At 49.2% G+C, this 24,186-nt stretch overlaps 9 protein-coding genes across 9 annotated transcripts; 4 read left to right on the forward strand and 5 right to left on the reverse strand.

Moving 5' to 3' along the window:
- Window positions 1–1,841: 1,841 nt before the first annotated feature.
- FIESC28_04071 (uncharacterized protein) lies at window positions 1,842–3,494 on the forward strand (the record flags this gene model as incomplete). Its single annotated transcript, XM_031158218.1, has 3 exons — window positions 1,842–2,407; window positions 2,465–2,595; window positions 2,641–3,494. The coding sequence occupies 3 exons, from the start codon at window positions 1,842–1,844 to the stop codon at window positions 3,492–3,494; spliced, it is 1,551 nt and encodes a 516-aa protein (XP_031017667.1).
- A 556-nt stretch (window positions 3,495–4,050) lies between these two features.
- On the reverse strand, window positions 4,051–4,941 carry FIESC28_04072 (uncharacterized protein; the record flags this gene model as incomplete). The annotated part of the gene is made up of 1 exon (XM_031158219.1): window positions 4,051–4,941. One exon carries the CDS (start codon window positions 4,939–4,941, stop codon window positions 4,051–4,053), a length of 891 nt encoding a protein of 296 aa, XP_031017668.1.
- A 772-nt stretch (window positions 4,942–5,713) lies between these two features.
- FIESC28_04073 (uncharacterized protein) lies at window positions 5,714–6,562 on the forward strand (the record flags this gene model as incomplete). Its single annotated transcript, XM_031158220.1, has 2 exons — window positions 5,714–6,103; window positions 6,155–6,562. 2 exons carry the CDS (start codon window positions 5,714–5,716, stop codon window positions 6,560–6,562), a joined length of 798 nt encoding a protein of 265 aa, XP_031017669.1.
- Window positions 6,563–9,881: 3,319 nt separating this feature from the next.
- On the reverse strand, window positions 9,882–10,958 carry FIESC28_04074 (uncharacterized protein; the record flags this gene model as incomplete). The annotated part of the gene is made up of 1 exon (XM_031158221.1): window positions 9,882–10,958. One exon carries the CDS (start codon window positions 10,956–10,958, stop codon window positions 9,882–9,884), a length of 1,077 nt encoding a protein of 358 aa, XP_031017670.1.
- A 2,312-nt stretch (window positions 10,959–13,270) lies between these two features.
- FIESC28_04075 (uncharacterized protein) lies at window positions 13,271–15,277 on the reverse strand (the record flags this gene model as incomplete). Its single annotated transcript, XM_031158222.1, has 1 exon — window positions 13,271–15,277. One exon carries the CDS (start codon window positions 15,275–15,277, stop codon window positions 13,271–13,273), a length of 2,007 nt encoding a protein of 668 aa, XP_031017671.1.
- Window positions 15,278–15,822: 545 nt separating this feature from the next.
- FIESC28_04076 (uncharacterized protein) lies at window positions 15,823–16,458 on the reverse strand (the record flags this gene model as incomplete). Its single annotated transcript, XM_031158223.1, has 1 exon — window positions 15,823–16,458. One exon carries the CDS (start codon window positions 16,456–16,458, stop codon window positions 15,823–15,825), a length of 636 nt encoding a protein of 211 aa, XP_031017672.1.
- Window positions 16,459–17,980: 1,522 nt separating this feature from the next.
- Window positions 17,981–20,125, forward strand: FIESC28_04077 (uncharacterized protein; the record flags this gene model as incomplete). Its single annotated transcript, XM_031158224.1, has 1 exon — window positions 17,981–20,125. The coding sequence occupies one exon, from the start codon at window positions 17,981–17,983 to the stop codon at window positions 20,123–20,125; it is 2,145 nt and encodes a 714-aa protein (XP_031017673.1).
- Window positions 20,126–20,869: 744 nt separating this feature from the next.
- On the forward strand, window positions 20,870–21,436 carry FIESC28_04078 (uncharacterized protein; the record flags this gene model as incomplete). Its single annotated transcript, XM_031158225.1, has 1 exon — window positions 20,870–21,436. One exon carries the CDS (start codon window positions 20,870–20,872, stop codon window positions 21,434–21,436), a length of 567 nt encoding a protein of 188 aa, XP_031017674.1.
- A 608-nt stretch (window positions 21,437–22,044) lies between these two features.
- FIESC28_04079 (uncharacterized protein) lies at window positions 22,045–22,920 on the reverse strand (the record flags this gene model as incomplete). The annotated part of the gene is made up of 2 exons (XM_031158226.1): window positions 22,045–22,076; window positions 22,125–22,920. 2 exons carry the CDS (start codon window positions 22,918–22,920, stop codon window positions 22,045–22,047), a joined length of 828 nt encoding a protein of 275 aa, XP_031017675.1.
- Between the last annotated feature and the right edge of the window lie 1,266 nt (window positions 22,921–24,186).

Here is a 24,186-nt window from a genome sequence, read left to right on the forward strand (position 1 = left end):
GCAAGCTGACAAAATTTATCCTCACATCAACGTCTAAGAGACGACATCAAGATACCCTCATCTCCATACCCCAAGTTTTGACGTCTCCTCACCGTGGCGGCATCTTGGCGAGATCGTACGACCATCCTCCACAGAAACGCCCAGACTTTGCGGTTATCTTCGAAAGACCCCCAACGATTGGGCAGATAGCGTCCAGGGTAGCGTCTTGACTCAAACGCCCCGCGATTCTCCAAGCGACGAGGGTATACCCTTGTCATTGTTTGGATCGGACATATCGCCGAGACATGTCAAGCATGGGCGTATACTCCCCAACCTGAGAGCAAAGTTTTCACTTTGCTAATTGCAACATTCGCATCTTGGTGTTTGTCTTCATTTCGTATAACCCATGCAGACACAGATGCCTCCCAGCGCGCCCAAGTTTGACCCTCCTCGACTGTCAGAACGTCGGTCTCTAGCGAAAAATATTTCCCCAATTCAGAAATGTACCGGCGCCAAGGCGATTATTTCCCGAGTCAGCCACACCTCACTAGCTCCGCGATATCATCCCGCTAGGAAGATGATCGACTACCAAGAAGGAACAGAAGTGCCGTTTATCATTCATGGCAGGCAGACGCATGGACCAACGAGGTATTATTTCCATTCGTTCGTCATCTGCAGGTTTGAAATGTAACAAGACCCTTGTTCGTATAATGTAACATGGCTAATGTAGCTCTATCGCCAAGTGAGAGGACAAGAGATATAGTCGCTGGGCGCTTTACTCCAAAACTCCGCAATCAACTACAGCTCTTGGCATGGAGTCGAGAGAAGCTCTTATCTATACTTCCCCAGTGCGTACTCCAACGCCAAAGACGCCAAAAGAGTCTTTGCTACCTGGACAGCTAGAGCTCCAGACGTGGGTGTCGTGCCCCGTATTTTCCAGTGTAAGCTTAACGTGAGCCTTAAAACCCTAAACTGGATAAGCGTAAATTCTGGGGTCTAGCGTTGGAGGATCGGCAATTAATAGTGGACGTTGGAGGTTCTTCTGTTTCTCACACGACATGTTTTTGTGCCGGTTTGCCGAGTTGGAACAAGGCTGCCGTGTTGTGTACTCGGACTCTCCGCATTTGCTCACTCTGTTGGTTCAATTCCCATGAGCTAATGGCCTGAAACCCAACCAATTGTATTTCATGATTGAGCCAGATTGGAGGGAACCACAGCGTCATACTTTTGCAGTTGGATGAGGAACAACATCATCAATCTTGAGATCATAGTATCCTGCCCTCGGTAGCTATAGAGCAGACCGGAGAGCTTAACCACTTGGTGATAGTTCAAACCGACTTGAAGGCCGCTTATTCTCATCAGGCTCTCAAACGTCTTCCCCGCTAAGTAACCTCGTCAATAGCACCATCTCATTATCGCAACTCGTCTGCGGATCCGACATCACAATCTTCCTCCCCCACACTCTCACAATGAACAACCATGTCTCTCCGTTCTCATCCGTCCAATCCATCCAGCTGCGGGGGAATTCAAGGACGTGCACCCCCTCAAATTCTGTTAACGGGCATGATCCACTACAACTTCCCCAAACTCGACTGCCCACCCTCCCCACGTTTGCTGTGACCCCAGTGTTACGATGTGATACAACGGTGTAATGCAAAGGTATGGATCGGAGATAAAAGTCGTTATTCGGGTAGAGAATTTTGGCAGTGTTGTGCAGTGATCGGCAAGTGGGAGGTGGTACAGTTGCACCTGCCACGAGAAAGATAAAGATCCCCTCCTTCCTCCCTAAATTTCCAACCACCGCGCTTCCTTCTCTGGTCATCAACTCTCATCTCTTTGCAATTGAGTATTTTGAATTCAAAATGGTTCAACAGCCATCAGCAGGAGAATCCGCCGGCCCTGTGGTCAAAGGCGTCGTTCCTACAGCAAGCCAAGCCTTCAAGGACCTCTTCATCTGGAGGCAGCGCGTCGTCATCACAAATGAACATGGCGAAGAAACAACAGAATGGAGGGACCCCGATCCAATCCAGAACCCCATCAGCTTGATGGCTCAATTATCCGGCAAAGATTGGATCTTTTTCCTTGTCGGCTTCTGCGCCTGGACCGCTGATGCTTTCGACTTCCACGCCCTCTCAATCCAGACAAAGAAGCTGTCTCTCTACTATGACACCAGTAAAACCTCAATTACCACCGCCATCACCCTCACCCTACTCCTCCGCTCTGTCGGAGCAGCCATGTTTGGTCTCGCTGGTGACAAATGGGGACGCAAGTGGCCCATGGTCTTCAACATGATCATTCTTGGTGTTCTCCAAATCGCCACAATTTACAGCAGCACCTTCCAACAATTCCTCGCCGTGCGAAGTCTGTTCGGTCTGTTCATGGGTGGTGTCTACGGCAACGCCATCGCTATGGCTCTGGAACAGTGCCCGTAAGTCTCCAATGCCAAGTCTTGAACCGTTTTTATTCCCGTGCTAATAGCGTCTAGCTCCAACGCCAGAGGCTTAATGTCCGGCATTCTTCAGCAGGGGTACTCATTCGGCTACGTCTTGGCTGCATGCGCCAACCTTGGCGTTGGAGGCAGTACCGAAAGTTGGAAGACTGTCTTTTGGATTGCTGGTATGTTGATTTCCATCATTTCTGGATAATTGCTAACGATTGCAGCTGGCATTTCCATCGCCGTCGGTATCGTCCGAATGTTCTTCCCCGAATCCCAGCAATTCCTCGAAGCCCGCGCCAAGGGCAAGAAGTCTTCCTCACCAGGCGCCTTCTGGCAAGACTGCAAGAAGATGCTCCTCGCTGAATGGAAGATGTGCATTTACTGCTGCTTCCTCATGACCTGGTTCAACTACTACTCCCACACCTCCCAAGACTCCTACACCACCTTCATGCTCGAGCAGAAGGAACTGAACAACTCTGCCGCGTCTCGTGCTTCCATCCTCATGAAGACTGGCGCCTGTGTTGGCGGTACCATTATCGGTTACCTGAGTCAGTTTGTTGGCCGTCGACGTGCCATTATCGTCTCCGCCTTTATGTCTGCTCTTCTCATCCCAGCTTGGATCCTCCCTACGACTGAAAGAGGGTTAAGTTGCTCGGGATTTTTTATTCAATTTTTCGTGCAGGGCGCGTGGGGCGTGATCCCTATTCATCTCAACGAGCTCTCTCCTCCTGCCTTCCGATCTTCATTCCCTGGTGTCACTTACCAGATTGGCAACATGATATCATCCCCTTCAGCCCAGATCGTCAACGCCATCGCGGAAAAGACATTTATTACTCTCGGAAACGGCGACAAGGTCGAGGCATACGGGCCTGTCATGGGGGTAGCTACCGCTATCATTGCTCTCGGCATCATGTTTACTACTATGTTTGGCCCGGAGAAGCGTGGACGAGCTTTCGAACATGCAGTTGCTGGTGTTCAGAACGAGGAGCTTCCCCATCACCAAAAGAAGGATATTGAGACTGCTAGCGTTGAGCAGGTCGAGATGGACGAGAGGAAGAAGTCAAAGGAGGAGGTTTAAAGTAGTGGCGACAATGCTTGAATGTCGGTGTGATCCATATTGGAACAAGTAGCTAGCTGGGCGCGAACCCCTTGAATTCAATCTTGTTGACACAGCATCCATCCGTTCCAATGCCATAAGTACTTACACTTTATCAAAAAGCGGCAAATCCGGATTCCATACCCATGCGCATTTGCAATGATCAGGGTTTCTGCGAATGTTTTCTACACGTTGGAATCAAACAGTGCATTTTATGCCCAGCCGAAACCTTATATGATTAGGGCAAAGTCAAGAAAGAAAAGGTCATGTGAGCATTGGAGTTATAGTGCTTGCAGAGTGTAATTCAAGATGGAAATCTTATTAATAGGTTCCTTACACGCGTGCAGAGTAGAGTTTATTTCACCAGGATCGAGAGACAGAAATAGAACCTCATGGCTTAGGGGAAAATTCAAAGTATTCCCAACAATGCTTTGATGTAGTTGTTATTACTACCTCGGGATGTAGGCTCCCTTACATGCTGCCATTTCCGATATGTTCGCCCGCGTTGCCCCCTACCTACCTAGGTACCCTGTAGCTACTATGGGTGTCTAGTGAAACCAACACCCAGCCGCCTGACTGAGTCTTTCTCAATGACCCGCACAATGAAGCAACCTCCATGAACGTGGTCTTGCTGTTTGCACCACTCCTTACTCGCTGGGAACTCCACATTTCGGCCTTTATCCTCGACGTGGATAAGACAATACCATCGGTTCAGTGGCCCTAGGCCTTGGAACATCCGCAATTGTTTGTAGAGATGGTCGGAAGCCACGGTGCACCTAAGCCTCTGTAGAACGTGAAAGTCTAGGTACTCGTCGTCCAACAGGTTCAGACGATTGAGCCGTTTGAACAGAAGGGCTTCGTATGACCTGAAAATTTTCGGCTCTTGTGACAGATTTGGCGAACTGTCATTGTTTTCTCGACCTGCAGTGACGGTAGGAGCCAAGCTCTGTTTGGCAGACTGCGACTCCTCGAGCAGTCGTTTCTTTTCTTCGAGAAAGAGAACCTCTTTGGCCTGGAGCTCTTGCTGAGACGAACGCAGCTCTTCTCGAAGTTGCGCAGAGGCAAGGTTCTGAGCTTCCAAGGCTTCAGCATTTCGTCGCGCTTCCTCTTGGTGGGTAGTCTGCATCGTGCAGATATCTTGTCGTAGTACATCATTTTCCCGTAGAAGATCGACATATCTTCGCTCGTAGAACTCTCGGGTTGCATCTTGGAGTCGACTTGTACACGAATGGCCGTCTCTCCCGTGGGAGGTATCGCGGCTTCCGTCCCGTGGGCTGCTTGATCCGTATCGTTGGGGACTGTCATGCCTGGAGCGTCGGGTGTGGTCATCATTGCGTCGTCTGCTGCGGCTTCTGGACCGGTAGTGGTCTCGATCACGCTTTGGTCGAGAGGATCGCGAGCGATCGTGGCGCTCACGTCCTCTTGCCATAGTGGAGTTGCTTGTCGTTGATCGGAGCACAATCGTTTCTTGGGATAGATGAGAAGTCTGAGAAGAGGGGGTGAAAGGATGAGGAAAAAAGGGAGAGTAGAGAGAGAAAAACAACAAGGCTAAGAAAGATTTTAGTGTGTGCGTGCGATAATGCGTAGGTAGGTAGTTGGCACTGAATCACGTTGTCGGCTCCTGCCAGTGTCAACACCTGTCACTATCTGGCAGCAGAAAAGAGCCCTTGCGCCAGGCATCCCAGAAGGGCTGACCTCCACTGCAGAGATGGCCAAATAAGTCTCTATTACTCAGGCTATCGATAGGTAAGTATTTCGGGGTGGCTTGTATGTGAGTACCAGATGCGAGGCCAACATCCATCTCAGGGAGAACGCTGAGGAAGGCACCCGGTTGAGCCTTCCTTGTAAACCACCTGCACCAGGAACCAGCATAAGAGATGAACAGGTTTAAAGTGATGAAATTAAAGTTTCAAGTCGAATTTACCGAGCAAGGTCTTACTAGAACTTACTAAATGACCTCGAGATAGAGGCGGGCGGTATTTAGTCATTTTGAACTGAAGACGTCCATCTCCCGACATGTTGTACAACCACTCAGATAGATATAATGGATGAGACAACGCAACCTAGATTGAAAGTTAAATGATAAAGTTTTGGTGGCAAATTGAGACTCAAAGTGTTGCCTAAGTAGTATAAATAAAGTGGCCTTTCACCCATCTTATGAACTCTCCATCATCATCTCACTTTCATCCAACAACCTTACCATGCAATCTCAACACCCCTACCAAGCCGGATGGGCTAACCACAGCCAAAATGCCTACCCCGAGATGGACGCTCGCGCAAGCGAACAACAATTTGTCAACAACAAAGCCATGGAGCTTGTCGCCAAATCCCTAGACGCCTATTACACAGCGAGTGCGCTAGCCCAGTCCGTGGAGACGATGACGGCAAGGATGCAGATCAACGAGAGTAACGGTCTTGACAGACACAAGGCCGACTTCGATGCACTGATGGCTTGGGCTATCGAAGAGAAGCCCGCGTTTGTCAAAATGCTGACAGCTTTGGGCGATGAGCTCCCACCGAAGATGGCGGCGGCGCTGCACAAGCTCCATCGCGACGCACCACTGCGTCAACCGTATAAGCCCGAGAAGACGGTAAGAAATATCTAAGAAGTCTTATGAGAGACACTCAGCTTACAGAATCAGGCCGCGTCTATACAAGAGGAGCTCAACAGGAAAATTGCAAAGGTCCTAGGGCGGGATAACGAGCGGCCCGAAGAAAAGCTGTCGATGGCCGACAGCACTATAGATTCAACAGAGCGGCTCCAAGAAAAGCTGTCGACGGCCGAAAACACTATAGAATCATTGAAGAAAGACCTCGCCAAGGCAAAGGCTGACTCTGCCCGACAAGCTGAAGAACTAGCTCAGGAGAAGAAAATTTCACGCTGGCAAGGGGAGAGGATTGTTGAATTCCTAGACGCACTCGCTGATATCGAGGAGATGTCCGAGGAGAGCTGCCGACACTCTCGTGCTGCGATCAACATACCCACGACGACAACGACGGCAACATCTCCCTCTGCAACTCCAGCAAGCCCCAATAGACGAGCTCTCTGATCTTTGGAACTAATGGGCTCCTACAATTCGGCGGCAATGTGTCTCTGTTCTGTCCTCGGGGAAGGACAGGAATTACAGCGATAACACAACGAGATGACACTACAGTGGGGTCCACGATATAGATTAGAATTTGAGTTCAATGCGATGACTACGCACAATGGTTAGCAGTGTAGAGCGCATAGAGCTTGAATTGAACCTAGAAGAGCAGGAGTGGGTTTGTCAAAGTCTAGTCTGGATTGTTAGAATCCACTCTGTTATCTTGTACTTTGCCTGCCAGAGAATTCCATCGAGAAAAGAGAAGACAATGTTTGTGTGTACGCGGTATGGTAGAGCAACTGTGACTGATCTTGTTTAACTGCCGAATCGATGTCCACAGTCTTGACTTTGGCTCTATGAGAGCCGAAGGGAAGATTTGACTGCTCGCAAAGCCCCTGATGGTAGGCCAGTTCATCTTCCGGATACTGTAAAGTGGCGATTCAGATGTGGTTGGGTAAAGGTTACTAAGGCTACAGAATAGGGGTTTAAACAAGCGAGTCGGTTGTCTCGACGTTGCGTCTTCTGGGTTTCCTGTCTCCTATCATGCATTGACTGCTGATGTGATAACAAGACTTGACTGTAATCAAGATAGCATGGATACTAGTCCCAGCTGGCATAAGGTGACTTACTCAGCTGGATCGATAATTCAAGGTCATGATTTTGCCTTTTCAATGTCTACAGTGACTTGCTGAGTTCTGAAGACAAGTGTTTGTACATTAACCTAAAGTACGATGTATTGATATGGATCGTATCCCCCTTGCTGAGTTCCGAGTGCCGTGAATGTCAGTACATCCTCTTTCAGCCTTTTACCACCTCCGATCTTGCTACAGCTATAGATAAAGGTATCTGGGACAAAATGATTGATCCAAGATTGCGACTGGCACCAGGCTTGCTCGCAGTCAAGTGAGTAGATTTTGGGTGTTGGTAGTGCCAGGTAGCTGCTCAAGTTCGTTGATGCCATGGCCTACCTACTGGGTAATTAAATACGTAAACATGCCCAGTCAAAGTCGGACAAGTTACCAACACATCGTTCCAACGCCACGTCTAAGCGTCGTGGGAGACCCCCAAAGAATGCCCAGGCTGTCGAAGGAGCATATGGACCGCGAACCAGAGGTGCACTCTTACGAGGGATAGTGTTCAGCGATGAAGACGACGATGATGTCGAAGTGGATAATAGAGAGGGTTCGTATTTTCAACCTTAAAGAGAGCAAGAACAGCTGCTAGATGGATCCCAAGTGAAAGAGAAGAGCAATAAGCTAGTAATAAGATAAAAGCACAGTGCTATAGTGCGCTAGAGTCTGTAATTTCAAGCAATAAGAAGAAGCCTCAAATGAACAAAGAGTCTATGGAGTTGCGCAGCTATCTCTTCTACTCCAATAACTACCAGGTAACTGGACTTTGTACGGATAGTATAGAAAGCCAGGTTGCTCAGATGTAAGTAATATACTTCGAGACCACGGCACTAGACAAGATGCACAGCTCAGGTCGTTCGATTAAGTTTCACTATAACAACGACGACAACAATAAGACTATGTATCAAGATGATATTTATGCCAGTCTTATAGTCCCACAACTTCTGTAACAAGTTATATTAACTCTTTACACACCAGCCTTTTAAAAGCAAAGAATACTATTATCTACTATTCTTATTATTAAATAAGTAGTAATTATTTAATTAAATACAAAGAGGGAATTTAAAATAGTAATTAGTAAATAATAGCTTATATTATATATTTTAATAAAAGTAAAAGAATTAATTAATTTTAAATATAAATATATTTTCCTGAGAAAATAATAAATTATAAATAATATTTATAATTTATTAGTTTCTTAGTATTTAGTATTTATTTTTTAAAAAATATTAATATTTATTATTAGTATAAGGCTATCTAGACAGGGACAGTTCGTTAAAGGGTGCTAAGGAGACCGTATGGAAAATAAATCCCCGGTATTAAATAAGGCAGACCGTAGTAAGCGTCAACTCGTCGGTCGATGCTGCAACGGCTGTAAGGTCTTTACAGGATCAGCCTCCATATCGAAGGTTCCCTACGAGCCAAGGTAGTGTCATCTACCACCGAAGGTCAGACGACCGGATGACTTGGTAAAGTTGAGAGTACTACTGATATCCCATTCATCTAGTTTGTTGGAAGCGCTGGAGCGTCAGAGCATCCACAAATCTACGTAAAAGTGTAACTGCGTATCCAAAGCTGGATCGTTAAACAGGCGTGAGCTACCAAGGCATGTCAAAGGAGGTGCATGTTGCCTCGATGAGTCTAGGGGCCGATGGGGTTTGAGGGCTCGAAAGAGCTCAAACAAATTCATCTAGATAGTAAGAATTTGGGAAGTCACTGTAAATACTAGAAAGGCAGAATCAAAACGATCTCCAACCGTCCCTTACTCTCAGGGCTCATATATTGTCATACTGCCTCTTCGGGCATACAGTCCATCTAGAACTACCTACACGGGAAACCTATCAGACCGAAGGTTGGGGAAAACCGGCAAGCGAAACAAAACCCCTCCTTCTTTGCAGTCTGTGGTAACCCTTCTCAGTCATCCGTCCATCCGTCCGTCCCGGCCCAGTCGCCGTGGTATCTACTTGTCTTCCGTCTCGATCGATCGGTCGGTCTTGATTAAGGCGCTTGGCCAACATGAGCGGCGTTGAGGAGTTCGGAATTCGTCCCGGTCTTGCGCCAGGCACAAATGGCTTTCGATCAAATACTGTCTCGACTTACCGATGGTATCCTCTCTCTCCGCCGCATGTGTTTGGTCGGAACTCCCTGGGCAGGAGCTTTTCAATCAGCCATCTGCATATTGCACAGCACCTTGCTGACCGCATCGGTGCCGTTCGTCACTAAACTCGCCTTGCGGCGTCCCATATCTGATCAGCATTCCTTGGGCGGGTTCCTCTTAATCGGTTACCCGCGACAGCACCTTACGTACCTGTATCGGCGCTGTTGAATAAGAAACCTGAAATGTGCCAAGCTACAAGTAGCAGGGCAGACTGCTCAGTGCCCAAAAAGGGCAGGGCACCTTAGTTTCTTGCTTCGGCCTCGTAGCCATGTCGATACAGCTCTTGTGGGCCTGCTTGCCAGAAGTCTAGTGACCCAAGTAGTTGACCACAGAATACATAACTGGCAATCCCATTTGCCACTCCTCAACTAAATGGCAGTCTTCCCTCGAAGGGATAGTACCCCATCCAAAGCTGGCCATGCCAATGGCTCCATGGTAGAATGAGGCTCCCAGCCTTCTCCTACAGCTTCACCGTTAAATTGGTGACTTGACTTCAGCCTTGGGCTTCCCGGTCTTGAATAGCCTGCGAATCCGTACCACCCTGAGATAGACGGTGGGCCAGTCGGTCCAAAAACGCGTCGGCTTCCTCGAAACAGTTCTCACTCCCCTCTTCAGTCTTGATCGCAGGTTCCTCAACCTCATCCCAATACTCGGACTCCTCCTCCTCAGTCTTGATTGGAGGCTCCTCAAACTCATCGGAATCCTCATCCCAATCCTCAGAGTCCTCTTCCTCAGCTTTGACCCGAGGTTCCTCAACCATACCGACACCCTCCTCCTCGGCCTCCCTTCTTGGCCTGCTTCGTCTTCCCCTGTTCCTTCGTCCTCGCCTCCGACGACGATCCAGGGGTTGGCTGTAGCCCCGATCGTCGTCTTGATAGCCTCCTTGGCCATTCATCCCCTGATCCTGCATCTGATATGCCCCCGCTGGAGGCGGATGAAACCCCGGTGGTTGTTGGGGAAAGCCATAACCTGGAGGCTGTATCGGTGGCCCAGGCATCCAGTTCGGCGGCGGCGGTGGAAAATATCCAAACGGGACACCAGGCGGGTAATTGATACCGCCAAAGCCCATTGGCATCGGTCCCATTGGGGCCGGGGGGTATCCTATTCCCGGAGGGACTCCATATGGCGGAAACCCAGGCCCAGGATAACTCATCGGTACCTGTGGGGGCCCTTGCCAATTCCAGTTTCCATTTCCCTGACCGGGGTGGACGGGTGGAGGAATGTGAGCATTACCTCTCCCGTGTCCATTCCCATAGGCCTCAGAACCACCGTGGTGAGCAGCTTCATTTCCAGGTTCACCTCTCCCGACACCAGTCCCACGTCTACTCCCACCTCCGCCTCTCCAAGGCGCTCCAGAACCACCGCGACGAACAGCACCTCGTCCACGGCCACCTCTGTTTCCGCCTCTCTCAGGCGCCTCAGAAGCACCGCTATGCGTGGGACCCCGTCCTCGGCCACGGCCACCTCCACCTCGACCTCCTCCATCACCACTGCGATGCGAATGCGCTCGCTCGCTGGCGGGGTTGTAGCGACCACCGCCTTTACTACTTCCTCCCTTGTGATTCGCCATTTTTTTCTGATCTTCGAGATAGGAAGGTTAGCGTTTGAAGAAGAGGATTGAAAATTGCGTGAACTTACCACTGGAAGGTGTTGGTGAATTTGCGAAGAAAAAGAGGGGGAGGAAAGTTCTCCTTAGTGGGATTTTGCCTGGACACGAAGGCTGCGGCAAGTGCTAGGCTGCTGTCAGTGCCCGCATGGTCGTGCTTTCCGGGTCTTGACAGCGGGTGACAGCTACTCAACTGAAACGCCAGGATCTTTATAGCGTCCCTTGACAAGACCTTCTCGTTCATCTGTTATGTATACCAATTGGCAGTCTACAAGAAGATCAAGATGCGTGGCCTGTGATATTGGTCACTGATTATGACGAAGAAAAATAGTTCTTGTCGTCCTCACGCTTTCTAAATGGACGTCCTACGTAGTTCCGAACATTGTAAACATGTGAAATATTAAAGATCAGTAGAGTCTATCCATGTATGTCGACTTTGGCTAGGAAGGACCTGTCCTGTTTGGTAGTATTACCTAGGTACAGATAAAGTGCTCCAGAGAAGGTAGTATTTCATGAATTTAGCACGATGCAATAAATATTACTTAAAGATCTACCTAGTAATAGCCTCATATTAAAGACAGGACTGACCCAAGTCTCTGCAGGAAACAGGAATTAAAAGGATGCAAAGTAATTATAACTAGAAAAAGAGAAACCACTACTCTAAAGGAGGAATTAAATACTATATTTAAAATTAAATTATTATTTCTTAGAGTTTTATATAATAAAGTTGCAAAGGAAATCTTTAGTATTATATAATACTTATATATTATACTATAAGTGTTAGTAAAGATGTAATATAATAAGATAGAAAAACAGCTAGTATACGTAAAAAAGTCCTCGAGAGCAGCTGAATACAGTAAGATGAGTCTATTGACATACAGCACATTTAAATTCACTTCAGCTCTTACAAGCACTTTAACAATAAGTCATGGAGCTGTTCTGACGGAAGGCAGACTGTGGTAACTTCCAGTCTGCGCACCATTGCCTAACCTTATACATAGACTAACAGACTTCTAGACGGGACGGAACTGGAGCAAGATAACGTTGGCTCCCCATCCTGATGTGAGATATCAATGCTATTTCAGTACCTATGGACCGACAAGATTGTCATGTAGCCCGCAAGCTTGAAGATCTTCTCATGCTCTTTCTGGCGATTGGAATCGCAACATCAGGATCTCATGAACATTCCAAACGACAACTTGACCACTGTACAACGCAAACAGCAGCGTTACATGATTAATCAAGGCCCCTAGTAGTTCTAGTAACTCTATGGATTCTGCCCGGGATGATCAAAAGTAAGTTGCAGATGGTATGTAGACTGGATTTGCTGAAAGGAAGAAGCGGTTTGGATTTGGGAGCCGATTGTCCATAACCTTGGGCATGAACGTTTCTTTCGTTCAGCTTCACGCAGATCTTGTCCTACTTTCACGAGCAATGTTCTTCCCTGGGGAAGAGGACTTATCCCAAAGGATCTGGGTGGACTGGCGAGCTGAATTTTAGCAGAGGACGGCTGTAGAGCTTCAGTAGTGATTGATTGCAGTGTAGGTAATCGCGGTTGAGATGGGGATGGTTGCTAGTTGGGAAATAATGGACGTTTGCCATTGATTGTGCTGTCCTGTACCCGAACTTGTTGTTGTGACATGTTGAAATTGAAGCAGCTCATGGTCTGTTGATAACCATAATTGATAACTGTTCTCTTACACAGGTAGTATAATGCTGCTTTGGCGGGTGCAACCATCCGATTGGCAAACAGGTTTGGTCAGCATTACCACCCTTCTGTCTCAATACACCTCCCCCCACTTGGGGAACCTACCTTTCTTTTCACTTAACATCCAAAAGCGCCAAATGATACATCCAAACCTTGGGAAAACGACATACAGTAAGGGATGTGTTATGCCTACCACTGCCTACCCTGGAGGTATAACCAACGATCGTCAAATCCGATCGCGATCCAGCACCACGATTCTTTCGCAGAACTTGGGTCTTCACCTCTTACCTACCTTCTATAGGTTGGGACCAGACATGAGCCACGACCCTTTGGTACGAAGAAAATCCAGTCTTGGTCCCAAGAGGCTAATGTTCGAACCTTCCGGCACCGTTTTCACATTTACTTTCACCGTCCTTGTTGCGCGAGCTACGAGCGCATGTTGACCGGTATGTCGACGAGCGCGGCCTTTGTCAAGATTTGGTTAGAGGACATTGAAGAAATTAGAACAGAGGTCTGTCTGATCGAAGAACCTAATAACTACGCCAAAGCAATTCGAACGCATCGACCTTTAGTGATAGACTTTCCTCAAAGACAGTCTTCCCTGATCACCATCAACATCCTTCGAAACCAAGGAATACTTTACAGCTGACCTTTTGCCTTCTTTAACCACGCGAATGTTCAACTTGACATTTGACGAGAGCTGCCCAGATAAGGACGCTCCTTGCAAGAGTTCCAGGCTTTCACGATCGATACCAGCGAGTATAGCTGTCATACCGAATCCGTTCTCGATAGGGACAGAATATAAAAGCCATCGGGATGTTAATATGACCAACAAAAGAAGCGGTTGGACTGTTATCACGGCATATAACCAGGGTGACTTCCGCAGTGTGGGTCGAACGTGTTCGATCAATTTGAGACCTTCATACTCCAAACCACCTGCAATGGTGATGTCTGACCACACCATAGCGGAGACAGCCGTAGCGGACGAAACAGCGGACCAGGGCAATTGACCGCGAAACTCAAACAGGGGCGCAGTAAGTTCAGTTACCGAGTGCATGTACCAGTTTCTATATGTCAGTTCATTGACATTTATGACCTTGCCCGACTCGTGGTAATTGCCACCGCAGACTCCTCCTTGTAGCTCTACGGAGCGACGAGTGACCGACCAGGTTACCCGACAGCTGTTCTTGGAGACATCGAATTGCTCACAGGTTGAGGACATCTGCGCACAGTCGACAAGGGTGGATTCTTGTACAAGACATAGGTAAACGACATGTCGAGACCTGTTTTCGGGTACAGGGCCGCTGATCAGACGCACGACTGAGCCAGTACTCATCGGATTTGTTGAGGTATCATTCCTGTATCGAGACCGACCACAGGCGTCCATGAACGTTTCATTCCATCTCTGCGGATGCGTTGACTTTTGCCGGCTGAGAGTGGCTACGACGCCGGCAACATCCACGGTTATCCTCCAAGACTCCTCGTTGGTGAGAATATCTTGAGCCTTGGCAAGCAAGTCTGGAGAAGGCGTGTCAAGTACGGCGGCAGTTCTGTTGTCGAGGACTAGCGTGTTGATGCCATAAGGGTTTGGACTGTGCGACAGTGACTCTTCATCTTGGGAAGACGACCCGGTCGTGGCTGTGATGTAAGGCAATGTGATGTTGAAGAACAGTGCAATTTGAGCACCGGCCCGACGTGGCCCGAGCAGATTATGATGACCAAAACTGACGTTAGCAAGTTCATACTCTTTTACAGGGACAATCCGCGAGCTTTCACCGCCTGCGAAGCTCTTATATGCGACACTGAGACCAAGAGGCAGTGCTATCATACCAGCCAGCATGAGTCTCCAATATACTGGAATATTGGGACCCATGGGCGCATTTCTCAAAATCGCGTCGTAGGTTTGGAGATAAGAAGAGCCTCGGTGTGCTTCGATCAGGATGAAAAAGGTCGGTACCACGGTTGAAAGACACAAGCTCATGATGCTGAGTAGGAACCCCAGAATGATCAATTGATAGGCTCCTCGACCTAGCTGCCAGGATAGGTCTTCATGGGCAACAGACGCCAACCCAGCTGCCATACAGGTAACAGAGACTATGGCAGCTGTGAGGTTGATAATTGTAAGCCTTCTCTTGGTTCTCGGTATACCGACAGCCGTCTTCGGCTCCTTCGAGATACCCGCGGTTTCTTCGATGATGCTGCCCTGAGCCAAAAGCCCACGAAACTGAGGCGTGTCTGAGTCATCCTTAGCCTTCGTATTCGCAGGTTGTTCTTCGATGGTCACATCTTGCGCCAAAAGCCCGCGAAACTTGGGCGTGTTCGAATCATCACTATCTTTAACGATCGCAGATGGTTCCGATAGAAGCCCGCGACGGTCGGATAAATCTTCCTGCTCATGGTCGCCAGGGGTCGGCCATTGTATCGAAGTGAGGAAAGGCTTTGAAGGGTCGCTGAGCATATTGAAATAACCGCGAAACTCATGGTCGTCAGACCTTTGAGATTGGCCTGGCTGCTTCTGCCCTTTTGCCGATGGTCCTAAGGACTGATAAGGTCGGAATGTCCTTTTGTTTGACATTTCCGGCATCGAAGATTGACTAAGAAATTGGCGGTTAACTGAGATGGAGATTGCGGCGAAAAGGTGTCATTTAAGGCTGCAGCTGCCATCAAATAAAGTACGATCGACATGTTGGTCTCCTGCAAATTTGAGGTCAGCTCAGCTCATGCAGCCACTCCGAGAATGGCCAATGAGGCCTTTCTAACCAGAGGTAGGCTGTGAGAGCTTCATATTGCCAGCGCTTAGCCGCATTGCTCGACCACATGCATCGGTAGAACAAGCCTCAAGCCAAAAGAAATTGAGGACGGTTTGACAAAATGCCATGCGAAAGAGCCCCGTACATGCAGCCACTTGACCCAAGAGGGTATTTGGGCTATGTTTAGACTCGGCTGCATGTACAACCTCAGAGCCTGATTGCTAAAAATGGGCAGTGGAAACATTTCAACGCCTGAAACCCCGCGACCTCTTGATCAGTGTTCAAGGCAACGTACGGTGCTCGGTGTACCTGGTCCAGCTCGTGGCATCGCTAAGCACGATCTACTAGAGGGCACTTACCGACAGATGTTTCATGTTATGGTGTATCGTGGCTCCTGAATGATCCTTTCGAGCTCTCGAAGATCCTCTTCACAATTGGAGCAAGGACACTGCAGCAGCTCTTGAAAGTCAGGGCGAGTTCCACCAAGAGTCTCCTGGACCTTCTCCCACGAACTCATCCGTGGATCAACAGGCCTCATCCAAAAGACGCCGAGCTCCATGGCATCTGTAGCCCAGATTCGAAGGTCTGGGGTGTTCAATACCGAGATACCAAACTCTGGTGTCCAGGGATACCCGGTCTCGATCGTAGGGCCCTTGAAGTACTTGTAGACATACAAGCTAAAATACCAACATTTGGTCGCCAGCAGAGGCGGCATGTTGGCACGGTTGGAGATAAAGAGATCGAGTATGTCGTCTTTGTGCATTTTATCAAGGCCTCGGCAGTCATCGGTCTGGTGAGTCCATGTGTTGCATAAGGCACAACCATGGACGTAGCCATCGGATCTTGGGATCATGCATTTTGCAATTGTGTGCCCCAAGCGTGTACAATTTCTACATTGTACCGGGCTACGCCTCCGAGCGAAACGATTAGGAGGTCCCCATGCAGGGTAGTCGACCTCGTCCTTATGTGGTTGCGGCTCGAAGTTGGGGTTGGGCTGGTAGGGCATCGTGGTGATATGTCCCGAGGTTGATTCGAAGAGAAGATGGGAAGGTGAAGCGAGAAAGGAACAGAAGGGGGTGGTCTTTAAATATGGAAAGCCGCCTGAAAGCCAAATAGTCCAACGCTGTATATCTAGAGCTCAAAGCGCATGAGATAAACCTTAGACCTTACTGAAGTGCAAAGACAATGTCCGGTAGGTTAGATGGATCATGGTTTGGGAAGATGCTTTGAGCTGAACAAATGGATGATAGCGAAGCAGGTGGTATGTGTCCCAGAGATTAATCTTTCGAACGGGACATTTTCATCGATCATGGGAAGTCTCAAGCCATTCTGTGGTGTGGTCTGTATTTCAGCAACGAGGGAGACACTCGTCTACAATGTTGATTGTATTTACATTTACAAGCAGAACAAGACAAACATCCGCACAAGTCCATCAACCTCGAAAAGAGTTTTTTTTAGTTCCCATGCTTATTACAAAGCCTTCACTGCGTTCGGATCGTCTTTTCTCGGAGATCCTAGAGTGTGCAATCGGCCGGCCGTCGCATGATGCTGATATAAAAGGTCTATCATTAGAGTCAGCGTTATCCCAGTCATGGTCAGTATTATCTCGAACATACTCGTTTTGAAGCAGGTGGTGGTTTCAAATCACCGATTGCCGGCAATGATGAAGCTCACTACCGTGGTGGGCACCATTCTGAAGACTTGGACCAACCCTTCACAGAAATCGGTGGTCCCAGAGACAACACCACTCCAGCCATGCACCCAAGAATATGCGTTTCTCAAAGGCTCTGCATCAGCGGGAATAGCGTCCGTTATGCTGACAGGATTAAATAGTTGTATCAGGCCGGCATCCAATGGGACTTGAGTGGTCCCAGACCCTCTGGCGTGCTTTGCGGCGAAGAAAAAAGTTAGTTCCTCCCGAGGAATCAGGTGGTAAACGTTCGTGAGACTGTTCTCATTGTCGGTAACTCCCGCCCATCCATAGTTTACGCCATGAAGCCTGGTCATGATGTTGACTTCTGGGTCACAAGGTTGAGCGCGCGTGATTTCGAATACTCGGGAACCTGGAGTTGCGGTGGGTGGCGAGTGGAAGGCTAAAAGAGAGTCGACAAGTTTGAGATTAATATGCTGAGTCGGCTCTTGTTGCGGAGAGTTTCGATCTTGGTTTCGTCGTGATTCACGAAACCTCTCAGCGCGGGCGCGGTTGCGAAGACGACGTCGATGAACTGACATTTTCGTACGGTTGCGATGTGTGCTAAAACGAAAAAGGTAGAGTAAATGGTGTTGAAGGAATTCAAGATTGTTTAATCTGAATGGATATGGAGTTTGTATTTCGGTGCGTGCAAATGCATCTGTTTGTTTTTGTTCGGTCGGGGCACTGGCTTGTCACTGTCGACGATTGCGACCACCACTCAATGCATGCATCCTTTACAACCAACAGTTTGTTCACCCAATATTATTCAAAGTCCTCAATACCGAGTTTCCCTCCGACATTCAACACAACGGACAGTCTTTCGATAAAGCCGATCATGGACGGCCACGCCAGCCAGCAACCCCCATCGCAGACCGTCAGAGGCGATGATGCTGCTCAATCTCGGCGCTCAGAACATGAGCCCGGCAGCACAAAGAGACGTGGGCGACCTCGCGGATCTAAGAACAAGCCCAGGGATACAGCTCCCCAGAGTGAGGGGCTCCAGCTCCGGAACAGGGCTGTTCTTCCTGTACCGCAGCATGAATCCCACGCCAACGGCGACGATGCTCAAGATGATCAAGCCATCCACGAGAGTGGAAGCGAACACGATGACTATGCCTCTGAGGAAAAAAGTATCGATTTACACAAGAAGACGTTTCGGGAGGGCATGCAGAAAATGGCGCGAGCCATTAAGGATTTGAGTCCTATCACGAGAGAGACTTTGGAATCTCAACGTCTGCTCTCTCCTTCGGGTGGTGGCGGAGTGACAGCTATCTTGGACCAGACCAGCGAGGAACATTTCGACGGGGCCTGGGAATGCAGTGTGGAAAAAGCAGCCATAGATCATTACCCAGGCCGTGCGAACACTTTCCTATCAGTGTGGAGGCTGTCTCTGCGACTCTTTGGAGTCGACCCCTTGACTCTTGTTTCCCTGCACCAAGACGTCAAATTCGACAACAGCGCTAGCGACCCTTTCGAGCACCTTGGCGAGACGAAAAGAAACCCTCTCTGGACGATTGACTTTTGTAAACGCCTCGAGCTGATCATGGTACATCCTCTTTTCTCAGACGAGAACGCCTTCAGGTTCATTCCTATCATCATTCGATGGGCCGTGATTTGCAGGGCGGACGACGGCCAAGGCTTCACCGATAAGCAACATCGTCTCCTTGACGATTTCCACTGCGGCGACCTCCGCCCTGCAAATGGTCTTGGGGTGGTGGTCGAGCGCTTCCTCGAACATCAGCGCATGCGAAAGGACGACGGGCTGGTTGTATCGAGGCAGGCGAAGTTGATGTGCCTCGTCGCTGGTCTTGCGAAGACTACCGAAGAACCGTCGGAAACGGACGTCACCCGGGTCAAGACTCGAGATTTGTCAATCATCGTCAAGGCCCTAGATACCTTGGAGAATGGTACAATGACAACTTCCTGTGAGATGTACCATCTGATATACTCTACCTGTCAAGACCCGCGAGGCTATCCGACGGGGATGGTTGGATTGCTAGAGGCTTACAAAATGTCTTGGATCAAGCTTCAGCGACGCAAAACCTCCGACCGAATCCGATCAGACACAGACATCCCTGGAGGAAGACCAGGTGAGCTCAGTGTTGGCTGTGCTGAAGAGAGAGCCTCCGCAATGGCAGACCACGATACCGTCAGCGAAGGGCGCAACGGCCGAGTCTCGGAGACCAGTAGCAAGTCTGCCCGAACTGTCATTTATCACCGCAACCGATCACCGTCCATCCTCGAAGATGGTGAAGTCGACGAGGGCACTGAGCCACCCGTCCCCAGCCTGACGGGTAACGATTACATCCACGAGTCCCGAAGATGCTTGATTGGAAGTCGCCAGGGTGCAGAACCCGTTGTTGCCAGCGATGCCGACGACCAGCACCTGCATGAATCTCGACGGAGCCTCATTGGACGCAATCGTGGTCCAGCGAGTATCTCTCGGAATATCCCTGGGGACCCTCCTATGAATGACAACAAGTCATTCTTGAATCAGGGTACCGTTCAAACTGGCCCCTTGGCGGGGGCAATCATGTCAGGCTTCGGAAGCAACACGAGACACGCTGGTGTTGATGCCCAAGGAATGGTCAACCCCGCCACTGTCAAAAGGGAACCGAATCAAGACTTGGAACAAGAAGAAGAGTCGAGCTTTGTCGACATCGACAAAGTTTTTGGTGGAGCTAATGGCCATCGGACAGCAGGGCCGTCAGCCACGTCTAACAGGGTTAACGAACCAGCGATGCGGCCAAATCAAGCCCGAAAAAGACCGTCCCGAGGTCATCGCGAACAGAGGCCGCCGAAAAGGCAGAATACCCAAGGGGCTCATCATGGGCAAAGCCAACAGGCGGGGGGCAGAGACAAGAACACCGGTCGTGGGAAGAATGGTGCAGGTCACCAGGGAGGGTTCCAGGCACCACCGACTCAACCGCCGAACGGTCCAAGAGCTTGGAGATTGGAGCAGAGATTCAAGGGGAAGTAAAGCTCGAGTAACGAAAAGTGGAAGTTTGGACTTGTTTTCATTGTAGACGTTGTGGAGTTTTGGCTTTTGTTTGGGTGTCTTTCGGCCAAGGTGCCTGCCTTAGAAGGAGTGGCTGCCCAGTTCTCTTCGAGTCAATGTTCTTTCCCAATCATCATCATCTTTTGGGTCCAACTTGCCAAATCCAAACCTTGTCTCTTGTCTCTGATGCCTTCAATATGAACACGTGAAATCAAAGCTATTGCTGTTCACTCCCCATGTTTTCGTCACGTCAAGCAACTCTGAACTTGCAACACCGTCAAGATGTCACCAGTGAGTCAACGATATCCTTTCCTCGCACAACACCCTTCTATCTCAGCCATATCATGCAAGATCATGGCTTTATACAGTTCGTTGCATTCTGACCCGTCCCACTCGTTGCCACCTTACATTCAGACGAGAAGGTTCCGACAAGGTTACACTCCAAGATCATGATTGGAATAGGAGAGCCTTTGCTCTGAACATTCACCCTGCCAAGTGGTCAACCGACGAGTTGTCGTTTAAGGCTTAGGCTTCTACAATAATGTGGTCTAAGTGCTAGTCTAAGTTATTTCGTCTCTTATGCCAATAGGGGCCACTTCTCTTCTGACGCCTTCTCGATATTGGCTTTGCGTGGGGCATGATGTCAACTTCTCTCTTGACCCCTTCTTCTCGAGATCTTCTCCTCTCACATATACGCCACCAAACCATCTCCCACGTCTCACACGGATGCTGATCACTGACCATCATAAGACCTCTTTCGATCATACCGAGAGTCATGAAGAGTCGGGCGACAACACAAACATCAAGGCCGCATCAGTGTCATCGGAAGCGTCTACATCTGACCGCCAGCTCGAGACCGCTGCCACATCAGCGTCGCCCGAAGCCATTCCACCAGGCGATTCCGATCTTCAGGTTTTCAAGGTAGAGATCCCGTCACGCGACGAAGGAGAGCACGAGGAGATCTTTGAGATGGATGAGGATGTGATCGGTCCAGGTCCAGTTCCAGTCAACACTAATAATGCTGAGGATATCGATGAGGACGACATCGACGCATATATTGCTGAAGAGAATGAAAATCGTGTGGGCCAGCAAGAGAATACGATTATGAGGCTTGAGCAACAGATCGTACTACTTTGCCAGCAAAGGGATGAACTGCGAAAGGTCTTGGACATGGCTATGCTAGAAGCCACCGGAACGCCCCGCACTTTGATGAGTCGCGAGAACCAGCCTTTAGTCGGTCTTCTTACCCGTGCGTTGCAATTGCTTGACGAGAATGACGAGATTGAAGGATAGGCCTGTTCGAAAAGGGGATGTACAGATGAAGGGATCATATGACTTAGGCATTCTTAGGCACTCAAGATTAGACGAGACTATCACAAGCTTTATGCTGGGCAGCCTAATACAAGTCTAAAAACTCAATTATACCACCTCTTACACTGTCGAAGACTTCCTCTCATACCTCCCTGCCTGTTAGTTGATCAATGTGAAGAGTAGAGAAAGTGGAGAGGCAGGTGGGTGGTGGGTGTCAGAAGAAATATCCTCCAAGACTTAGGCTACAGAAATAAAGTCGCCTAAATGCTACCCTAAACTGGCATAAGGTCACAAATTATTTCGTCTCTTATGCTCTCCAGGGCCAATTCTTATGACACCTTGAGAAGGGGCTCAGTGATATGACACCATAGGATCAGATCGATTTGTAGACAGATGCTTTTAGATACAGGTTCCATCCATAGTCATAAACCACATTGCCTATCCTTCGATCCATCCCGTGAAGCTGTTATCCGACAGCTGAAATACCAAAACAAGCAGCCGTTCAGTCCAACATCAGATACCCTTTCATTGATCTCACTGCCTCATACATAGTCCAGCCCAATATTCATCTCCTGCTAGCCCACAGGCGCTCAGGTGTTGATACTAAACCCTCCGTCTCTGTCTGTTGGGAGTCAGTAACTGGTCGAAGATAGGAGAGTTCCATACATACTTCGGAAGATCTGCACACCAGGTGGAAGGTGAGAATTCTGGCGGCCGGTAAGGGCATTCCAGCGGATGTTGTCCACCTCAGTGAAAAGGAACTCGTGCTTCTCGGTCTTTGGTGCGACGCTAAACATGACGCCACCCACGGGAGCAGACGGATTCATAGCCTTGACATGTCGGTAGGCCTGCAGAAGGGTCTCTTCGCTATCCACACGGAAAGAAATGGTCTTGGAAGCGGTGGGAACCTTGGTGAACACATTGTCCTGCACCCCGCCACCACGGCTGTTGTTGTAAATGCTCATGGATGGAGGAGCACGGCTGTTGGTACGGCTGATTGTCTGGAGAGACATGCTGTTAACCATTTTGAGCTCTCGTGGACGGTAGCTGTCGTAGCGAGGGTATCGAGGGCCTCGGGGCGGCTCACTTGGTCCGGAACCGACAGGAGCACCGTCCAGGGGGGCGTCAAGCTTCTCTCCGGGCAACCCGGGCTCGGTCGGAGCAGGGACAGGGGCCGGGGCCGGGGCCGGAAGGTCGAGCGGCTCCACATCGGGAATAGGGGCGTCTGTGGGAGGGATAGGCTGCCAGTCCACATGGGCAAGCCCATCGGTATGCTCTCCAGTGCTGTTGCTGGAAGCCTCAGGAGCAACTTGGTCCTCAGACTGGATGATGGAGGCTTGAGCATCGTAAGAGCCGCCAGGATATGCCCGTGACTGCTGATTCTGTTGGGCACTTTGCGTAGAGCGATAGCCGTAAGGCTGCGAACGGAAACGCTGCCCGTTCCACGAAGTCGTAACGCGGGGCATCGTGCTTGGGCTGTGTTTGGGTAAGAGGGAAAGAAGTGAAGGCAGTGTGTAGAAAAGGAATGAAAGAAGAAGAGAAGTAAAAGAAAGCGAGAAAGAATGAGAGAAAGAACGCGTTCTTAACCTGCGGATGTGAAAGGCGTATTGGGTGGAAGAAAGAAAAGTTGAAATCGCATGCTTGATGCCTGGAAATATTTTGGTGCCGAAATGTGATCGGGGTAGGCAGCTCGGGGCAGGTGCAAAGCTGCTCCTTCCTCGTTTGTAGAAGGAGGGTGAATGAGCGGAACATTCACTTACCCCTCACTTGAGAGTAGGTGCCTTAAAAGTCTCTAGAGTAATCCTGTGAATGTTTTCTTCCATTCATTTACCTCCAAATTGCTTTTGTTCAACCTTTGCCATGGCTATTCTTCTCACCTCCTGCAGTCTTTCTGCATCCAACCTCTTCTCTTGACGAATATCGAACGAGCGACCACTCTATACGATGGACGACTTCGTAAATCTACTTCCCGCCAACTCCCATGAAGATGATCCAAACCTCAGTGGAGGCATGTCTGGACTTCACCAAGTTCATTGCTTTTCCCTCGAACCTCGAATCATCAACGTATTCGAAGTGCCTTGGATAGGCCCCAACCCTTCTCAGTATCAAAGACGTCGGCACATCAGACTTTAGCTCGATTGGATACGAAAGGGAGATCAAGGAGACCACGAGGAGGCTCGTGCCGGGGCGATAGACATTGTCTCCAGGCTGATCCCTCCTGTCGACTGCTGGACAGATGCAGAGATTAGGCACGTCGACTTTCTTGTTGACAGGCAATACTGGTGTATATGGCGTAAGTTTTATCCTGCCCCTGATCAAATTGCGCCACAGTTTCTCATCATAGAGTACAGTTGCCAGAGTCATTCCGCAACCCATTTGGCCCTGGGTCTACTTCGAACCAGTATTCTTTCCCCCCGTTAATTACCGAGACCAACTCATCCATCGCCCTCTTCGAACTACCCTGGATATACTGGTTCTTCCACTACTATCGTGCGATAATGGGAAGAGTGAGATAGAAACAAGAAAGGACGAGTGTTCCGCCTCTCAAGATCCTTCATTGGGTCGAAGCACAATCTTACGAGCTATCAGTCGCATGACTCAACATAATGCCCGACAATATATCGTATAGATCTCGTTCACCTTCGTAATCCATCCTCCTCGATCATCGCAAATTTCCTTTGAGATCCGGTCCCTGTTGATGTTGGGCCATCTCACTGCTGCCACGAACGGAT

Source organism: Fusarium coffeatum, assembly GCF_003316985.1.
Source record: "Fusarium coffeatum strain FIESC_28 chromosome Unknown BRIP53273_contig_84, whole genome shotgun sequence".
In the NCBI taxonomy this organism is placed as follows: domain Eukaryota; kingdom Fungi; phylum Ascomycota; class Sordariomycetes; order Hypocreales; family Nectriaceae; genus Fusarium; species Fusarium coffeatum.